At 59.5% G+C, this 18,727-nt stretch overlaps 1 protein-coding gene across 1 annotated transcript in view; it reads right to left on the bottom strand.

The window, feature by feature from the left end:
• Positions 1-13,567: 13,567 nt before the first annotated feature.
• The window catches only part of CFAP46 (cilia and flagella associated protein 46), a 90,051-nt gene continuing 84,891 nt past the window's right edge, over positions 13,568-18,727 (bottom strand). Inside the window, exons 56-59 of the mRNA XM_033129774.1 lie at positions 17,693-17,774; positions 16,976-17,112; positions 16,816-16,896; positions 13,568-15,172 (exon numbers count right to left, since the gene is read on the bottom strand). Coding sequence (XP_032985665.1) covers positions 14,793-15,172; positions 16,816-16,896; positions 16,976-17,112; positions 17,693-17,774 — 680 coding nt within the window. The 3' untranslated portion in view covers positions 13,568-14,792. The remainder of the gene's footprint in view (positions 15,173-16,815; positions 16,897-16,975; positions 17,113-17,692; positions 17,775-18,727) is intronic.

Genomic DNA, 18,727 nt, shown 5'->3' with positions numbered 1-18,727 from the left:
GGCGCTGAGTAAATGCTGGGCGGTGTCACGTATTAATTAATCAGTGGCCGATATTACTACTATTCGCTGCCCGTTTGTAGCTGTGACCCCAACGCGCGCACGAAAGGACAGTCGTTTCGTGGAGAGGGTAGGGGGTGGTGTGTGCCAGGCCAGCCTCTCTCGGGCCTCGTACTATCCGTCCGCAACGACTTTCCGGTTTCACCCCGGCCTCCGGGGTTTAGGTGGCATGCACGAAGGCTGCCCTCGCGGTTCTGTGCAGGGACCCAGTGTCCGCTTGCACCGCGACCCTCGGGGGTTCATTTTCGTTTTGTGCAGTCAGCGGCAGGGCTTGGTGGCCAGGTGGCGGCTCGGAAAGCCACTGGTCGCGTCCTGGGCGGGCGTGGGGTGGTAGCCCCTCCCTCGAGTGCCTGCACCAGGCTGGGCCCGGCTTCGTGTGCGGTGCAGCCCGCGCATGGGGTTTTCTCTCCCTCTGCTTCCTCCTCACGAGCTGCACTCGTGGGATTCGGGCGTTGTTGGCCCGCGGGCAATCGGCCCCAGAGCGCCGCTCGCGGGGTTCCCCGCGCCCCGGGCCCGCCGACCCCCGAGACCCGCCCGGGCCTCGCTTGCTCCCTACTTTCTCGGAGGACACAACAGCGTGTGTATGCCCCAGAGCCCAGCCGCAGGGAGGACCCTCCCCCGCAGTTTTTGGGGTCCCCTGGGCTCGCCGGAGGCGGCCGCATGGGTGGCCAAGGCTCCGGCTTGGTGAGGTCGGTTGCTGAGGGCATAGGGGCGGGGCCAGAGGAGGGAGAGGCGGGGCCGAAGCGGGTCGAGGGCGGCTCCCGTTCCCTATCCCTCCTCTGCGTTTCCGAGCCCACCCTGGGCTGAGGTGGCCGGATGGTTTTCTGGGGGCCGGCCTGGAGGGATGTGCCCGGGAGGGACGACACAGGTTGCGCTCCCTTCCGAAGGGTCCCCGCCACCTTGGCTCTAGGCAAGAGAGACGCCCAGCTCCCGGAACCTAGCTTTGGGCTCTTCGCACACCCTGGCGCTGAGAAAAGAGACCCCAACTAGCTTCCCTGCGCCCCAGGAACCCCAGGCCTGTCTGCGTCGCTGGGCCTTCCCTGGCTGCCTCCGGAACGCTTGGGGTCGCGAGTGGGACTGCCGTCTCCACTGGCCGCAGTGTGCACAGCTCTCCAGGGAACCTAGGCCAGGGGTGCGCGATGGGAGACCGGGGTGCGGTTCTGGAGGACCCCGGCTGAGTTGGGGACGCCAGGAGTGCAGGTTAAGGGCAGCCTCTTTTCCACGCTCTTCTGGCCATAGGTGTCTCGGTGCGCTCCCCAGGCCCCCTGTCTGCCCTGCGCGCGAGGGTTCTCCAGCCCGCGCCCTGAGAGCTCACCCACCCTTCTGGACGCCGCGTCACTGGGGCCCCAGCCCCACCCAGCCTCCCGGTCCCGGTATAAAGTCATGTTAACTTCCTCGTCTTCACTGCCCACCACCTCTGTGCGCTCCCCAGCCTGAGCGCTCTCTGCCTGCTACCCGGGCTCTCACCGCACCCCCTCTTCTTGAGGGCCCCAAGCACCGCCCTTTTGGTAGGATCAAAGGAACACCCCTCCTCCAGGGAAGGTCCAGTGGCCACCAGAGGAGAAGGAGCGCCCTGGGCTGCTCCACCAGATGGACCTCGGCGCAGTGGAGAGGTTCGCGAATGCCACCTCCTGGTCTCGGAGAAAACGTCCCGCAAACAAGGAAGGCGCTGCATTTCGTAGCAAACAGCGTCGTCGAGAAAAGGAGAGTTCCCTAGTTGGCGGAGACCTTTGTTCATTCCACATTTGTTTACTGGGCACCGGCGAGGGGCCAGCTAGGTGTCAGGCGTGCCCTGGGAGAGCCACACGAACGTGCAGGAGGGGCTGGGTAATAAACAGTGAACAAATGGAAAGAGTGCCTACAGGAGGGGGACGCGACGATCGATCCTTAGGGCGTGGGGCGGGGGTGGGGGGTCAGGGACGGTGTCTCTTGGGAGGGCCGGCCAGGACGGCAGGCGTCCAAACCCTGGGCAGGTCAGAGCCCGGCCTAGCGGAGGAAGGGGGAGTGGGGGGAGAGGGACAGGCCGGGTCGCAGGGGCTTGTTCCTGGCAAAGGAGTTGGGGTTCTAAGCGCAACCGCACCGAGTTCGCAAAAGACCTTATCACCGAAGTGAAGATATGTGCCTGTGAGGCCCCGACCACGCCCACTCTGTGCTGGGGTCTTGGGGCGGCCCCCTGCGCGGGGCCCTGCCTGTCACCACGCGCCTGTGAGCAGTTCGCCTCTGGGAGCTGGAGGAGGTAACCACATTCATGTTAGATACGGGCGTCGGTGGGCCGCTGACGTAACCCAGTTGTCATCTTCGCGCTCGCGGCCGAGGTGCTCAGAGATGAAAGGGAAGAGGCGAGGTCACCAGGACCAAAAGCTGGAGGGGCCCCCAGGGCGGGAGCCCTAACCGGTGGGGGGCGGGGTGGGTGCGCCTGCCGCTAGGGGGCCGCGGAGGAGGCGAAGGATGAGCTGGCACTGGAATTACGGAAGGAGGCGGGGCTGGAGCAAGTACCACCCCATCCCCAGCAAAGGCGCCTGGGGCAAGTGCTGCCCGGACCCCTGCCCATGGCTGTCGCTCTGGGCGCCTCTCTTTGCAGAGGCGGTCACGGCGCATCCCTCACCACCCCCTGACCCTCCCACTGGCCCAATCGCGGCGCCGGCCTTCGGCCCCTGACCACTCTCCTGGCATCTGCCTGGCTCGCTTCCTCCTCCCCTGGGGTCACGGCTGGACCCTCACACTCAGCCTCCCCCTGCCCTCTCTTCCGCTCAGGGCACTTCCTAAATGCATTTTCTGACCGGGCATGCCAGCATCCGGGTGCAGGCACCTCAAGGTCTCGGGGTGCCTCAGGGACTGAATAAATGCTGCTGAATAAAGAAATGAACATGTAGCCCCATCCCACGCTTCAGAGGGTTTTCCAGAGCCCGGTGTCAGGGTTGGGGTAGGGGATCAGGGCCTCCAGGAACCCTGAGCCAAAGGTCATCAAGGGTGTGCGGGCCCCCCAAAGGGACTCTGTGAGCCGAGCATCTTCCCCAGGAAGACTTCGAAAGGCCTTAGGAGACTGGGCCCCCGGCAGGTGGGGGGTGGCCCGAGCGGTGGAGTGGGCAGGGATGCCGCGGAGCCGCAGCTGCCCGCCCCGCCGGGGCAGGAAGCAGCCTGGGCAGTCAGGGCCCAGGGAGGTGGGACTTAGATGGCAGGGAGGGTGGAGCCCTCTCCACAGCCCATCCTCTGTGAACGTTCTGGCATCTCTGAACCGGCCAGGCATCGCCCACCTTGCAGACCCCCTCCCGCACTCCAGCTGCCACCCTACTCCAGTTCCTTTATTTCTTTAAAGGTTATTTATTTTGATAAATGTAACATCCACAAGAGAGTATACAGAATTACACCGCACAGCTTGCCTCCCCAACCTGAGTTCTTTCCATCACTTTGCTGGCGCCACCTCTCTTCTCCTAAGGGGATCGCAGCGGTCGGCGCTGAGATCTGGTTCGAGAAAGGAGGCCTTTGTGCCCATGCCAAGCGCCACCCTGGCTGCTGGGACACGCGGGGTGCAGGGTGCACGCGTCCTGTGCGGCTGCCCCTTTCCAGCTGACCTCCAGGACTCCGAGTCATTCTCTGCTTTGGGGACAGATACACGTGGCTGCTGCGAGGTGCCCCACAGGCGTGTGTCCCCCTCTGCCCACGCACAGCACATTGGTTTTCTTCATTCACGCCACAGGCCAGCTCCTTGAGAGGGGTCCTCTTGCGCTCTTCTTGGCTCACCTGGCCGCCCTTCAGAGCAGCCTCAGCTTTCCGTTGCCTGATGGCGGCCCTTGGGACGGCATTGAGCAGACTCCCTACCCCTGGGGCAGCACCCACATCTAGTCTTCCTCCCTCAGGCCCCTCCAACCCCACCCCGCAGCTCTGCTGCCTGGACCTCGAGCTCTCCATGTGGATATCCCACAGGCGCCTACTTCCTCTCCCAGCATCCTGCAGGGTTCCCGTCCAGGACAGGCACCCACCCCCCAGGGGCCCCGGACTGGGCAGAGTTGGAATGAATGAAAGGCTGAGTGAATGACTTCCCAGCAGAGGCAGCTTGGAGCTCAAGGAGAGACCATCCTCTGTGGATCTGGTTAGGGCAAAGGCTGTGCCCAGCCTGCACCCCCACACTGCCCCAGGCCTGCCTGCCCTTCCTGCTTTGGGAGCTTTTCTTAGCAGGTGCCATTTTGTTGGGCTTTCCTGCTTCTAGGAGAAGGCCTGTGGTAACCAGTCCCCTGCAGCCACACCCACACTGGGCAGGGCGAGAGTTCTCGAACCTTCTGCACACCTAGAAAGTGAGGCCATCACTCCCCCCGATCTGAGAAGGACCCTGCTAGAAATCGTTCCCCACCCCCACTGTGCCTTGTGGACATGGGAGCCAGGGGAGGGGGGAATCACAGCAGTTACCTAAATCAGGAAGGACTCCCAGGAGGTGGCGGCCCACTGCTGGGACTGCAGAGACCAGAGCCTTCAGGGAGACAGCCAGACGGTGCCTCAGAAGCACTCTCCTGGGTCCCAAGAATCTCATCTCCTTGAGGAAAGGACAAAGAGAGGTGCCGTAAATCACCGCTCAGCTAATTCCCCAGGGCCTTGCGGGTACCAGATGTGCGGTCGTGTAATGAATACTCTCCCGGGGGTCTGACCGTATGCCAAACGCGCTAATTGAGCGCCCAGTAAAAGATTTGTGTCAGGGCGCCTTTAGCTGTGCTCCCAGAATGGGATCCGAGCAGCACTGGCCAGGTGGAGACTTCCGGAAGAGCTCCTAGCTACAGTCCAGGCCAGGTCTGTCCCCTGTATGGAGGCTTCTGGCAGGTGAGCCTTGAGCTGTGCCATGGCCAGCGCCTGCCCAGGCCCCTGGGTGCCCCTTCCTGATGATGTCTGTCTGTGGCCTTGTGGCTGGGGCTGCCCCACCGTGGGCCTGGCCTGAGCCCTGTGGCTTGAGCTTTATCCAGCTGTCCCCAGGTCTTTGTGAAATGCTGGTCACGGGTTGAGAGGCCGACCGCACAGCAACTGATAACTGAGTCTGACAAGGGCACAGTGAGGGGTGACTGGGGGTGGGGGTGCCGCTTCCCAGAACAGCAGGGCTGGGAGAGAGCTGGAGCAGCAACGTGAGGTGGGGCCCAGAGGCCAGCCTGGGTGTTGGGGTTCAGCCTCCATGGGAGAAGCTGTCTGTGATGAGAGCCGGTTTGCATTTTAAAGGGTCACTGGACTGCGGTGTGGAGGGCTGGACCCCAGTGAGGTTTCAGACAAGAGTCGAGGGCCCCCTCCCCCAACCTATCCCAGGCAGCCAGGCAGGGAGCCCTCGATCTAAGGAAAGCCATCACAGCTGCTGCCACCCATACGGCAGGTTTGCACCGGAGTGGGTGCCCTAGGTTACTGGGTCCTATAAGTGGGAGCAGTCCCTCTGACTTTGGGGGATGTCACACGGGGCGTGTGAGGACAGAGCCAGGAGTGCAGTTTCCAGGCTCTCAGCCTCACATAGAAAGGTGCTGGCTCAGGTAGTAAACGGCCATCAACTGTGATTGGATGGCCATCAGCTGTGGCTAGTTGGCCGTCAGCTGTAACCAGTGAGCCATTGGCCACTAAGATAACTGCTGTGGCTACGCTAGCAAAAAACGGGGGCTAGCAAGAAGATGGGGGCTGAGCTGGCAAGAGCAGATTATGGTTAGCACAGCAGATTGCAGCTAGCAAGTGAGGTGGGTTGGCAGAGAGAAGTGGACGGCAGGTTGCGGATCGTGTGGCTCTTGCTTCTTGTGTCTCCAACCCAGACGTCAGTGAGAATATAGTGGTGTGACTCCCCTATCTATGGCTCCGTGGGTGTTCCTTTTTGGCCTCATCATATCCTGTGTTCTTATGTGAGGAGCGGGACTAGAGACCCCAAATGACACCCTGCATGACAGGGTGTCAAAAAGGCACATCCACGGAGCCTCAGATAGGGGAATCATACCACTATATCCTCGCTGGCAGCTGGGTTGGAGACAGAGGGAGTAAACATCTGCCAGTACCCCAGCAAGGGGTCTTCCTGCACCCCAGTCTCTCTGGCAGCCGGGTGAGACGCACACACGAAGTAGGAGCCACACGATGAGCAATCTACCATCCACTTCTCTGCCTGCCAACCAGCCTCACTTGCTAACTGCAATGTGCGCCTGCTAGCTCAGCCCCGGCAGTTATATCAGTGGCCAATGGCTAACCGGTAACAGCAGATGACCAAATAGCCACAGCTGATGGCCGTCTACTACCCGAGCAGCACCTTTCCACAGGAGGCCGAGAGCCTGGAAACTGCTCTCTGGGGCTCTGTCCCACAGGGGACCTGCCTACTGTGTGAAGCAAGGTGTACCCCGCATTCCTTGCAATGTCCAAGGGGCTTTTGGCCCCCACTGAAGCCATCCACTGTCTAGGCAAAGGGTTCAACAGGGCTGGGGAGGGAAGTGAGCTGGGCCCAGCAGTCTGGTCTGGGCTCAGGGTCTGTATGCAGCTTCCAGGCCCACAGAGCCCGTCCTGCCACAGGGGTGGGGTATGGGCACCCCCTCCGCCAGGTCTGGTGGCCTGTGGCATCAGGATGTGGCTTGGTCTGCAGGACCCAGAGCCACCTGTGTTTTATGGCTACTATTCCCACAAAGCACCCAGGAATGACTGTATCTAATGAGATGAATCTAAGGTTAACCCCTTCTCAGCCAGAGGTCACCCTGCCGAGCCACGTGACTCACTTTGCTTCTCTTGGGAGGACGACACTTGCCTCCGATTGTCCAGCTTGGCCAGGTGATGCTGTGCCCATGGAAGGAGGAACAGTCTCCAGGAGCCCCTACGTGTCACCAGTGTTCTGCTGCGAGGATGGAGGAGGGCGGCTGGGAAACCAGCCCCCACGAGCTGGTGGAGGGACACTTGTTACCGAGCGTCCGAGCAAAAGCTGGCTGGACACATGACCAGAGTCATGAAGGGCTCTTTCCAAAGCTCGCGGGAGGAGACTATTTGTGCTTGGACAGTTCTGCTGGGTAGGGACAAGCATTTGGGTGACATCCTCATGACTTCCTCCTGTCACTGCCTGATTTATTGAGCAGACAGGAAGTCTGTCCTGCTGCAGCCCTTTGGTGGCCATAGAGACTCGAGGGGCCCTATGTAGTGGGGAGGCCAGTGAGGGGAAGGACACCAGGCAGCTTACTTAGGTGCTGTGGACAGGTAGGGGTGCAGGGGGGCACTGGGGGCTGTCCAGGAGATGACATGGAGCCTCCGGGAGGGTCCAGTTTGTCTGGGGCTGGTCCTTCCTGCTCCCAAGTGAAGATAGCAAACCCAGGAGAGGAGCTGCCCAGGGAGGCCGGCCCCCACCGCCCCCACCAGGAGCCCACCCTCCAGCCAGTGCCTTCCAGGCCTGGGACCCTAGGCATGTCCATCACCCCACAGGACCCAGGAAGCCCCATGGGAACGGCGGGGGCGGGGGGTGGCTGGAAGCATCTCCAGCTGACCAGGAGTCAGGCCCAGGCAGAGAGAGCACCAGGTGGGGGACATCACTGGAGCACATTTGGACCAGGCCACAAGGCCAACCGCCTCATCTTCTCCAGTTCAGGGATAATGCCAGGGGCCCACTGGGTCACAGGTCCCTGACTCATTCCGCATGGGGTGCCCCCAGGCTGCCCTCTACAGTTGAGCCCCATGTATTCTAGAATGGGCACTGCCTTCCCAATGAGGGTTCTTGAAAATATTAAAGGCCCCAAAGTAAGACAGAACCCAAGGAAAGGCCACAGCTCATGGGGAAGGTGGCCCCTTAAGCCACAGGGTAGGCACACTGGACCCATCCTGGGTGGGGACCTCTGGATGACCCGAGTGCCCCCAACCACACTCCCCAGTACAACGGGCTCCTTGTGCCTGGAACTAGATTTCAAGTCTCCCCAAAGGAGGCCCCATGCAGAGAACTTGGGCAGCTCGGGAACGCCCATGAGAAGAGGACTTGGTGCCAGGTCCTGTTCCCTCCCCAAGGTGGCAGAAAGCAGCCCCACCTCTGGATCCTGTCGTGGGAGATCGCAGCCCCCTTCCTACCACCCACAGGCCAAGGGGAGCCCCCACCCTGCTAGGTTTGGGCAGTTAGGGGGCATCCTAGGCAGACAGGTATGTCTTAGGCACACAGGTGGGTCATGGCCACACAGGTATGTCCTGGGCACTCAGGGGCGTCCTGGGCATGCAGAGATGCAGGCAGGTGGCTCCGTGGGCTCCAGTGGTTGAGGCTGGCTGACCACAGAGTCTGGGGCATGGCTCTGCCTGCCGGGCGTCCCTGCTGGTCCCAGGCCAGAGCACCATTCTCAACATCTTTGGTAGAATGACCGTTCTCAAAGATTTGGATAGAAAACAATTTTGTTTTCAAATAATATTCTTCTGGTGATGAAGACCACAGATACCGTTATTCGTGGGTTTCCAGGCTGCCATGTCTAGGAAAAAAAGGCCTGGCGTCCCAGTGGTTCACAAGTATATGTGAATGGGCAGCGTGGATCAGTGTGGGTGGGGATTCAGCGTAGACACTGGGCATGGAGGCCCGGTGAGGCCATCCCTGGAGTTCTGGGGTTTGCTCCCAGGGGGTCTGAAGGCCTGTGAAGAGCAGATGGTGGTGGGGGACTGGAAAGGAGAGGTGGGGGCCAGCCGCTACTTTGGAGGAAGGGCGTTAGCTGCTCAGGAAGCAGTGGGCCAGCTGGTGAACTCCTGCTGTGTGTGCAGCAAGCTCCATCCATCTGGGCAGAGATCTAGAGACAGGACGTGTCCCGTGAGTGAGTCACCCATGGACAGGTCACATAGCAGCTGAATGGCAGCATGGGAGAGGGCCAGGCCTGTGGGAGCGGCTCAGACACAGGAAAGGAGGCAGTTCTGGAGCGTTTCTGAGAGCCCTCAGGGTCACACGGTACCTAGTTCATCTGTGCCCGGACACCTCACCTTGTGGGGGTGACAGGTCCCTGGGAAATACGGACACGACACCCTGCCTGTGGGGCTCAGTGTGGTCTGCACCGCACACTGAGACCTGAGCTCAGGGGCCTTTCCTGCCTCCATGCCACGCCCTCTGTCAGCTGCCTCGCACTCTGTCCTCAATGCCAAGCCCCTGCTGGATATCCCAGCCTCCACCTGGAGCTTCTCTGCAGAGCCTGGGCTGGTCCAGCCACAGCTGCCCTTCCTGGAGAGGACAGGGGCTGCCCCATGGGGAGGGGCTTCCCCAGGCCAGCCGACCCCTGGGTGGCTGGGGGCCTGTCCAGCAAGTCCTCACACCCAGCCTCCTGCACCTGATTTTGTGCACAGAAGGCTTTCCACATAGTTCCGAGTCTTAAACGGACAATAAGTGAGAGTAGTCCATGGCAGAATACCTGGGTAGCCCCAAGGACGAGGACAGGCTCTCCAGCAGGTGGGGGTCCCAGGAGCTGCGTGGGGAGGGCCCTGTGGGGCAGGTACAGCGTTGGCCTGGGATGGGGGCGGGCTTACCCTGAAGGCCGGCTATTTGGAGGCACAGCTGGGCCTGGCTCCCTGCCAGTCAGAACCATCATGAAAAAAATCACATCGATGCCAGAAAAAAATGTGTGAAATATTTTTTAGAGTGGAGCCCATCATAAAGAAACTGGGGGGGGGGGAGGGGCAGCCGGATGACTCGGTTAGAGAGCGAGCTCTGAGCAACGGGGTTGCCGGTTCGATTCCCACATGGGCCAGTGAGCTGCACCCGCCACAACTAGATTGAAGACAATGAGCTGCTGCTGAGCTTCCGGAGAGGAGGCCAGATAGCTCAGTTGGTTAGAACGAGAGTTCTCAACAAGGTTGTTGGTTCGATTCCCTCATAGGATGGTGGGCTGTGCCCCCTGCAACTAACAACGGCAACTGGACCTGGAGCTGAGCTGCGCCCTCCACAACTAGATTGAAGGACAACGACTTGGAGCTGACGGGCCCTGGAGAAACACACTTGTTCTCCAATATTCCCCAATGAAAAATAAATAAATAAAAAGAAAAACTAAAGAAACTGGGAAGCAGCTTTTCAATGTCTATGACAGGGAAAAAAACAGAGCTCTGATTACACTAAGAACTAGCATTAATAACAGAAAGGGAGGAAAAGAATGAATCACAAATAAGCCCACAGGCAGTAGATCCGGCTGACCACCAGGCTGGTGAACAGACCCGTTACCAGCTGAGAAAATGCGTCTCCACAGCAGGGGGCGCCCCACAGCGGCTTCATTCCGGGCTCCAGCTGCACCTTCTTTGGGGGCAGTTCTGATCTCAAAGGCCTCTTTTGGAAGAAGATGGTCCTGGGGGCAGGGGAGGGGAAGAGATCCCAGGGCTCAGGAAGGGTGGCCCCGTGTCCCCCCCAGCCCAGCCTAGCCCAGAGCCTGCTGGGAGCAGGTGCCCAGAAAGGGAGGAGGGCGGGGCCACAGAGTGGAGGATGCTGCCAGCATCTTATTATCTTAACACCGTCTCTTGCCTCTTGTCACAAAGAATTGAAATCTATAATAAGAAAATTTAAGAGCTCCCCTGTAATTTGGCCCGTCAGCTCCATCCCGGCCATTAGCCAACCACATGGAGTATTAATCTAGTCATCTCCCTGTGGTCACCATGAATTGTGATAAAAACGTCAAACAGTTAGATTATATCAGCCGACAGCGCCGCGTGATTGAGTGGCGAGGCAGGGCGCGTCCCCTGAGTCACCCTGACAAAGGAGCGGGCTGCCATCAATCCCCACAGGACCCCTGGCTTCCCCTGAAGGCTGGTGTCCGCGTGGCTCCAGGGGGCTGTCAGACCTCGCAGATCTGCTGCTGGGGGCCTGGGTGGTGGGGGCAGCCGGCAGCCGCTTGGGGGACAAGACCCCGAGAGGCGGGGGTCGCAGGCCCCTCCAGGACTCTGCTGATCCCTGTGGGTCCCTCCCACAGGGAAACGCTCCACGCAGAAGCTGCCTGGGGTGCCACCGTGTGGTTAGAGGGAGGGGCCAGCTCCTGGGGCCACTCCCTGAGCGCAGGCCCCTGGGCCCAGCGGAGGGAGCCGGCAGCCGTGGTTCCAGCCCGCTCCGCCCTTCCCAGGGACCACTCTGCCGCCTTTGTCATCTCCTTTTAAAGGGTGAAGCCGTGTTGCAAATTGATTTCACTGTTGGAAATGGGATAATTAAACTGGTTGCTTCTATCTTCATCATCGTCATAATAAAATGAGAGGACGGGCACTCACGGCCCAAGTACTCCTGGGCGTCCAGCGCAAGGGGGCGTTAATTGAATACAGATGGCCTTTGGGGAAGTTGCCGGGCCATATTTCAGGGGTATGGGATAATGACGCAGTTAATCATTTTTACAAGGTGTAAAATTACTGGCTCCTCTAGAAAGATCATTAAGGAAAACAATTGTTCACAGCAATTGAAAATAGAGTTTTAATTATTTAATACAGAAATTAAACTATTAGGACCAGTGCTGGATGAGGGAACTTAATAGAAATTTATATACAAAGCTCTGGGAACATTTTCGTTTTATTAACCTGCCTAATTTCTTAATCCAAATCACTCTGGGAGCCTTTTTAGTGTGAAGAGTTAACTACTTGCAGAGGAGAGAGGCCCCGGTGAGGCATGGCCTGGCCTCCCAGGAGAGGGGGGGGGGTCTTGGTGGGGAGTCCCAGGGAGGGTCCCCAGAGCCTGGAGAGCCCGTGCGAGGAGTACTGGGGCCGGGGCAGACGGAGGCGGCCAGGGGCTGGCAAGAGGCAGGGCGTGTGATGGACCGCGGTCTGGGCCTGGGTGACGCTATTCCATGAGGATTAAATGAGAAATGAACGCCATGCCTGGACCTGGGGCGACCCACCTTACCGGTCACACAACTGTGACCCCGAGTGGGCACCAGAGCCCACGTTCCTGGGCTGGGGCGGCAGGGCCCCTGTACACTCCTCCCCGGTGACCGACCGCTGGGGCAGGCCTACCTCAGTGCTGTGGGCATCAGCCCTGCTGCAAGCAGCCTGTGGGCGGGTAGAGATGCTTTAGATGGGGATTCCGATTTTAAAACCTTGAAACGGGCAGTCCTTTACCACATCAAGTAAAAACACAAGGGACTTGAGGATACCAAAGGCAGAGAAAAAAGGAAATTCATCAAAATGTTGACCTTTGGTGTCATCTGTGAGCACTTTACTTTCCAAATTTCCCACAATAAGCATTGTTAAAAGCACTCATTGTAAAAATGTAGAAGTCAGTGCTTTTGAGACATAGATTAAGAAAACAAGTCAAACTTTTAGAAAGATGATTGATAAGCAAGACACTCACTGACAGCCTGAGACGGAGGGAAAGGGTCACAGAGGGGCCGGGACCCATGTGGAAAGGGCAGGGCGTGTACATGGGACTGTGGCTGTGGGCTGCTGCCTCCTGCACACAGGGGCGGGCCGTGGGGCCAGGCCCGGCTCTGGGTCAGCTGCTGCATTTTCAGGGAGCGATGAAGTTCCCAGTGACCAGCTCAAGGTCAATGGCTGTTAAGAGCTCAGTCTGGACCAGAGCCGGCTGCCCGGCTCCCTCCTTCGCCCCTCACACAGGGTCACCTGGCCTTGTGGTCCTTTTCTGGAGCTTGGGCTGGTCGCCCCACTGTGTCCTTCGTGGAACACGCTCAGAACGTGCAGGTCTGGCCACCGTGTCAGGGCTCCCCACCATCCGAATTACCTTCTGTCTCCTATTATGGCCAATAAATTCCAAGTGATCTTTCTTCTCTGCGTACTTTTTAGGGTTACATAAATTTCAGCCACGTAATTTGTTCACGCTTGGCTCTGTTACAGCACGCCACTTCTGTTGTAGAAGTTAATTGATAATGTGATTTGTTATGTTGCTGGGACATAATTCAGAAAGTTGTTTTAGGGCCTCAGAGACACGGCACAGCACTCTTTCATATTTCTCACACGAGCAGACACGGTGTGCGGTGAGAAACACGGTGCTGCATCGGTGAAGGATTTCCAGAAGCTTTTTATTCCTGTTATTTGGGTGGACGCCAACGTCTTTCTAGAAGGAAGCCCTATTTCCAGCACTGCCCCGGTTTAAATTTATCCCCTGGTCATTAGTTATCTTTTTTTTAACTGGAACTATGTGTATATATTTGGAAAACGGGAAAAAAAGGTGGGGGGGAATCATCACCTCCAACATTATCAAAGATGAGCTTTTTGAAACACATTTTATGTTGAATTGACCATAGAATCACAGGAAGTTGCAAAACTAGTGCGGACAGTGCAGTGTAACCCTCACACGGCCCCCCAGCGGTGACCCCCGAGGTGACAAACGGAATCCGACATGTGCTGTCGACTGACTGCAGACGGAGCTCCACTTTACCACTCTTCACAGGCGTGCGTGTGTGCACGTGTGTGTGCAGCTGTGAAATACTCTCTCACGCACAGATTTGTGTTGCTGCCACAATCAAGATCCGGACATGGTCTGTCCCCCCAAGGCTCTGTCATGCCCCCGGTCCCTGGCTCCCGCAGCACTAATCTCTTCTGTCTCCTAGGAATGAGGCCACATAGAATGCGACTGGCTGACGTCGGCGTCTGCACTTGCGGTCCCCTAGCCGAGCACGCTCCGCTGAGCACATGCGCTGGCCAGCTGTTATTCACGCGGGCTCTCCCGTTCCTTGCTGTGAGACAGTGAAGCCGCTGTCGATGTCCGTGCACGTGTATTTGCATGTGTTTGCGTGGACGTGTGTGTGCACGTCTCCAGGGTGACACCTGGGGGTGCGACGGTGGGCCCTGTGCTTGTTTTTATGCACGTTCTGAGTGGATGTTTCCAGAATAGCAGCACATTTCATGCCCCACCAGCAATGCGTGGGAGACCATTTCTGTGCATTTTCACCAGCGCTTGGTGTTGGCCCTGTTTTTATTTTAGCTGTTTCAGTAGCTATGGTAGGGACAGCTCGTCATTGTCTTAACTTGTGCTCCTGTTTGTTTGCCTGTTTGGACTGGGCCCTCTGCATCTAAGAGCAGGGACAAGGCCACCTTGCCGTGATGCAGCCTCGTCAGGGCCTGAGGTCAGGGTGACTCGGGCCCCAGCCCCTCATGTGCACCAGGAGAACCCCCCATGCTCATGCCATCTCCCATCTGCTCCACTCCTGGCCCCACAGCCCACATGGCTACCAGGAGTCACTTGGCCTGGGGTCTGGCATCCTCTGGCCCTTGGGGGGGCTGCCAGGTACCAGGTGGCACCACAGCTGGTGCTCAGAGGCCAAACAAGTCTCCAGATGAGGCAGGCAGGGGGCAAGGCTTTGCTTGGGGTCGTGACTCCTGTTCAGACGCCTGACCTGTGCTCAGAGTTCAGCAGGGGAGTGCTGGACAGGACCGGGCACCCCATGCGAAGGGCTCCCAGTTCAGCCATCGGAGATGACCACACCGTGAGGTGGTCAGCAGGCTGGACAAACGCAGGACTCTGGGTCCTCCTACAGCCACTCCTACAGCACCATCCCGGAGCTGACAACACTGCATGTTCACTTTGTCGTCTCCGGTGCCGTGACTCAGGGGCATCAGGATCCTGACTCCTCCCGCTCGATGGCTCCCCCGCCAGCCACTCAGCCCAGAAGCAGCGCTGACTGGAGCCAGCAGCTCCACCCCCTGCACAGGTCCCCTCAGAATCCCAGGACCTGCCACGGGACGGGGACACAGGGCTGGCAAGTTCAGTGCCGACCAAATGGCCAAGGGGCGTTTGGAGTGTGGGGGTCCCCATCAAACCCTGCTGAGCCCTACTGATGTGTGGTCCCCAGAGTGGGACAGATACGTGCCAAGGGTCAGAGGGGCCAGCAAGAGGGTCAGAAGGTGCTCCTCGACCTGGGCCTTCCGTGCGGAGGGAGCACGCCCCCCCTTCCTTTATGCTGCTTGATGCCCGACACTGAGAAAACACAGGACAGAGCCAGCACTGGGAGGGTCCCCTCACCTGCAGCACACACAGGCTGCTTCTGCCCAGTGGCTCTCGTCCACTTGTCTTCGCATCTCAGGTCCCTGGCTGAAGACACGGCCCCACTTTGATGCCGTGGTGGCAGGAAAGCTCCGGCTGGGGAGGGTCCCGGCTTGGGGACAGAGCCAGGCAGGCCTCCCTGGGCGGCTGGAAGGTCACGTGGGAGGCCTGTGGCTTCCTCGGCTGGGATGTGAGCCCGCTGAGTGGAGTCATTCCACGTGGCCAGCATCCTCCCTGGAGTTTGAGGTGGTAGAAGGTTCTGGTATCTTGGCAGGCAGGTGGGCAGGAGGGGTGTGGGTCCAGTGGGTCCCTGCTTCCTGACCCCTGAGGCTGGGCCAGGCTCCCACCCCCAGCGCTGGGGCCCCCAAGACCACACGGCAGTGGTTTGGTCTAATCATTTACTGAAGCAGCTGAACAGAAAACAAACCCACTGCCCAAGGGTCCCTGTCCAGGAGCCATGAGCCCATCTCAGGGAAAGGTGTTTGGTCAGCCAGAGACCGTCTTCTGAGGGCCCATCTGGGGTTCAGGGCTCTCGGGAGGTGGTGACCCCCACCCCATCCAGGCCCCTGGGTACAGACTTGCCCCCACGACAGGGCAGGGGATGGTCCTGGGTGACTGAGGTGGTGGCAGGTGGCTCCCTGGGCAGAAGGGGCCACAGCCCAGCAGGTCACTAGAAGGCCAGGGGACGGGCTGCATCAGGGCTGGGAACGCCCGCGGGGTGGCAGGGCTGGGCCTGCGGTGGGCTCAGGGAGGATGTTACACAACAGCCTGGTTTGGCAGCCCGTACAGGACCAGGTTGAGGCTGATGGGGAGCTGCTCAGGGCCTGGTAGCTGTGGCAGGAGGGACATCAGCCTGTCCTTCAAGGTCCCTGGAGACTCATCTGAGGGGACAGGAACAGCAGCACGTGAAGTGCCCAGGGCCACATGCGTGGTGGGGTGGGGGGCGGGGTGCTCCTGGCTCTGCCTCGGATGCGTCCTTACAGACGAGGACAATGAGGACAGGACTGCCTGACACCAGGGCCAGCTCTCCCCTCCACACCACACCTCGGCCCTGAGCGCAAGAATCCGGAAGATTCTACCAGCTCGGGGCCTCCTCCTGCCACCAGTCAGCTGCCACCCTGACTGCAGGGGGTGGGCAGCCTGCATGGGGCATGGACAGCACCCAGCAGCAGCGCTGGCACAGGGCCACCGGGCAGGCTCCCGCCCTCTGCTGACGGAAACGTCACCTGCGGCTGCTGCTCACTCCACAGAGCTGCACCCTCTGTCCCCGTCACCTGACTGTCCTGTGACCTGAAGCGTCATCCACCTCCATCCACCTGTGACACCGTTCACTCTCACTCATTCACACACTCATACATCCATTCACATTCACATGCTCACTCATTCACTCGCTCACTCATTCAAAAAGCATTTACTGTTTGGGAACTACATCCCAGGCAGCAATGTGATTTTTACACTTTAAGCTCCTTACGTGTTGCGTATTTTGAAGGTTTCACGATTTTACTCATCCTGGGATAAACCTCTCTTAGGTGGATTATCCCTCTAACAGACCGCTGAAGCCATTAACAAGTGTTGTAGTGAAATTTTACACCAGTTTCCACGTGTGAGGCTGTCACCAGGTGTGGCCATCTGCTCCCAGACCGCACACCTGGGCATTTAGAATCTGTGTGACTTAAATGGTTTTAAAGACAAATTTGCAGACCTAATGACCGTGTTTTTCCCTGAGGAGTTTAGATGCCAGGCCTCGCCATGGCTTAGGGTCTGCGTCACACACGACCTGCAGACGCTGTGCAGAAGCAGCCGTGGGAACACTGACCCTGCAGGGTGGAGGCCACACAGCCGGAAGGGGCAGCAGGGAGGTGGGAGGTCTCTCTTACCGAGCTCGTCCAGTCCGCCAGCTTCCATCTTCTGAAGGAGACGGACCGTTCTCCCAGTTGGCTTACCAACTGTCAGCAGATCTGAGGGAGAAAGCTCCCCTCAGACAGCGTGGGCCCCCGTGGGCTTCTGCGGGACGGCTGTGGGGCTGCACCCACTTACTTTCCCACAGGACGTGGGCCCGCAGCGCATTGTCCTGCAGGCGTGTTGGCCACTGGTTCGCCAGGATGCTCTTGGCCCCTGCCAGGCTCAGAAGGACAGCAGTCTCGACCGGCTCCTCTAAGGAGAGCTGCACGGCACTGTGGGGACCCAGCTCCCATGAACCAGAGCCTGCCCCTCCCACGACCCAACCACCACCAAGGGCTTGAGCGTGTATTTGGACTGACAGCTCTTAAACTTCTTGAAACAATCGAGAATGTCCGTCCCCGCCCCCCAAACTTAAATGGCACTTAACAAGAAAAGGCGTTTCAGAGCTGCCAGACCCCTCTGCACTGCTCCCAAGCATGGGCTGAAGCCAGGAGGGGACACATCCCTGTGAGAGGGAGCTGTCCTGCTGGGCCACCTGGTCAGTCCACAGAGGCCTGGGGGTGCGTGTGTGTGGGGCACCCTCCCGGCCCCATCTCCTGGCCCAATCCCGGTGGTCTCGAGGCTCCAGCCAGGCCTGTGGTCAGCGTCTGCCCCCCAGAGACTTAGCCAGGGAAGGGTCTTGGGGGCAGATGATGGAGGCCCGGCTCCCTCGTAGGACTCTGCCCACGGCGTGCAGACACTCTGTCCCCCACACTCCCCAGGGGGCACATCCATTGCTCACACGCCCCAAGCTCCCCCATCAGTCATCCACAGGCCAGGCCCCAGCAGAGCCTGGGCAGGGCACACAGGCACCTCTTGCTCTCTGAGGACTCCATCTGCCGCCGCAAGCTCTCATAGGACCGGGCGCGGTCCAGCAGGACCATCACGTGGCACGCTGCGGACACAGGAGGGGCCGTGCAGGCCGGCGTCTGGCCAAGGCCCTTTCCGGGACCCACTGGCCACATGGCACACAGGACGTTATTTGCTCCAGGAGTCCCCACACTCTTCACTGCCTCCTTGTGCAACAGGGCCCAGTATTGCCTGCCTGGCAAGGCATCTCAGTGGCCAGCATGCCACACCGACAAGGTGTCTGCTTTAAGGGTAGTCTCGGGCACACGGTGACTAGTTGGGTCACCTGAGCCCCGGGGCCACTGAAACAGGACACACGGTGTGCATGCAAGCCCCATGGATGCAGAGGTCACCCCCCTGGCTGGGCTGGGCTTCGGGCAGCCCAGGGGCAGGCAGATGCGGCAGGACTTGGCAGGGAACCACGGGGCTCCGAGGATACTGCCACTCCTGCAGGCACCTGTGAGCTCGCACATTTCTTGGATTTCACTGGCCCCCTATTTGAGAAGGCTCAGAACTGCAGTTTCAGAAAGGCTGTTTCTACCTCCCCTTGTGGTAAGGAATCCGCCCAGGTGACGTGCTTACGGGGTGGGGTGGCAGGCGGAGAGGAGACCGGGCACCAGTTGACAGGGACAGGTTGAGGTGCCCTGACCATGGGACAGGTGCCTACCTGCTTGTACTGCCATTAATGGGAACACCCACCTCAAGGGGGGGCATCTTTTAGAGATCCCTGAAAAGGCCAACCAAACACGGGCATCCTAGGGGTGTGGGGGTCTACCTGGCAGCCTCCTGGACTACTGACAGACAGCAAGAGGGAAAACAAGGCCCCGAGCACCCACACTTAGGCTAGAAGGACTGGTGGGGAGGGCTGTGACCTGCGTGTTCTGGAAATGCCCCCCCCACCCACCCCCCAGCCTCCGGGACTCTGCAGGCCCAGGCCTGGAGGGTGACCCCCAACTCCTGCCCCTGGCTGGGCCTGCCAGGTTTGGGAATTTGAAGTGG

This window comes from Rhinolophus ferrumequinum, chromosome 16, assembly GCF_004115265.2.
Source record: "Rhinolophus ferrumequinum isolate MPI-CBG mRhiFer1 chromosome 16, mRhiFer1_v1.p, whole genome shotgun sequence".
In the NCBI taxonomy this organism is placed as follows: Eukaryota; Metazoa; Chordata; class Mammalia; order Chiroptera; family Rhinolophidae; genus Rhinolophus; species Rhinolophus ferrumequinum.
Note: the sequence above shows the minus strand (reverse complement) of the source record. Positions and strands in the feature narration are given on the sequence as shown.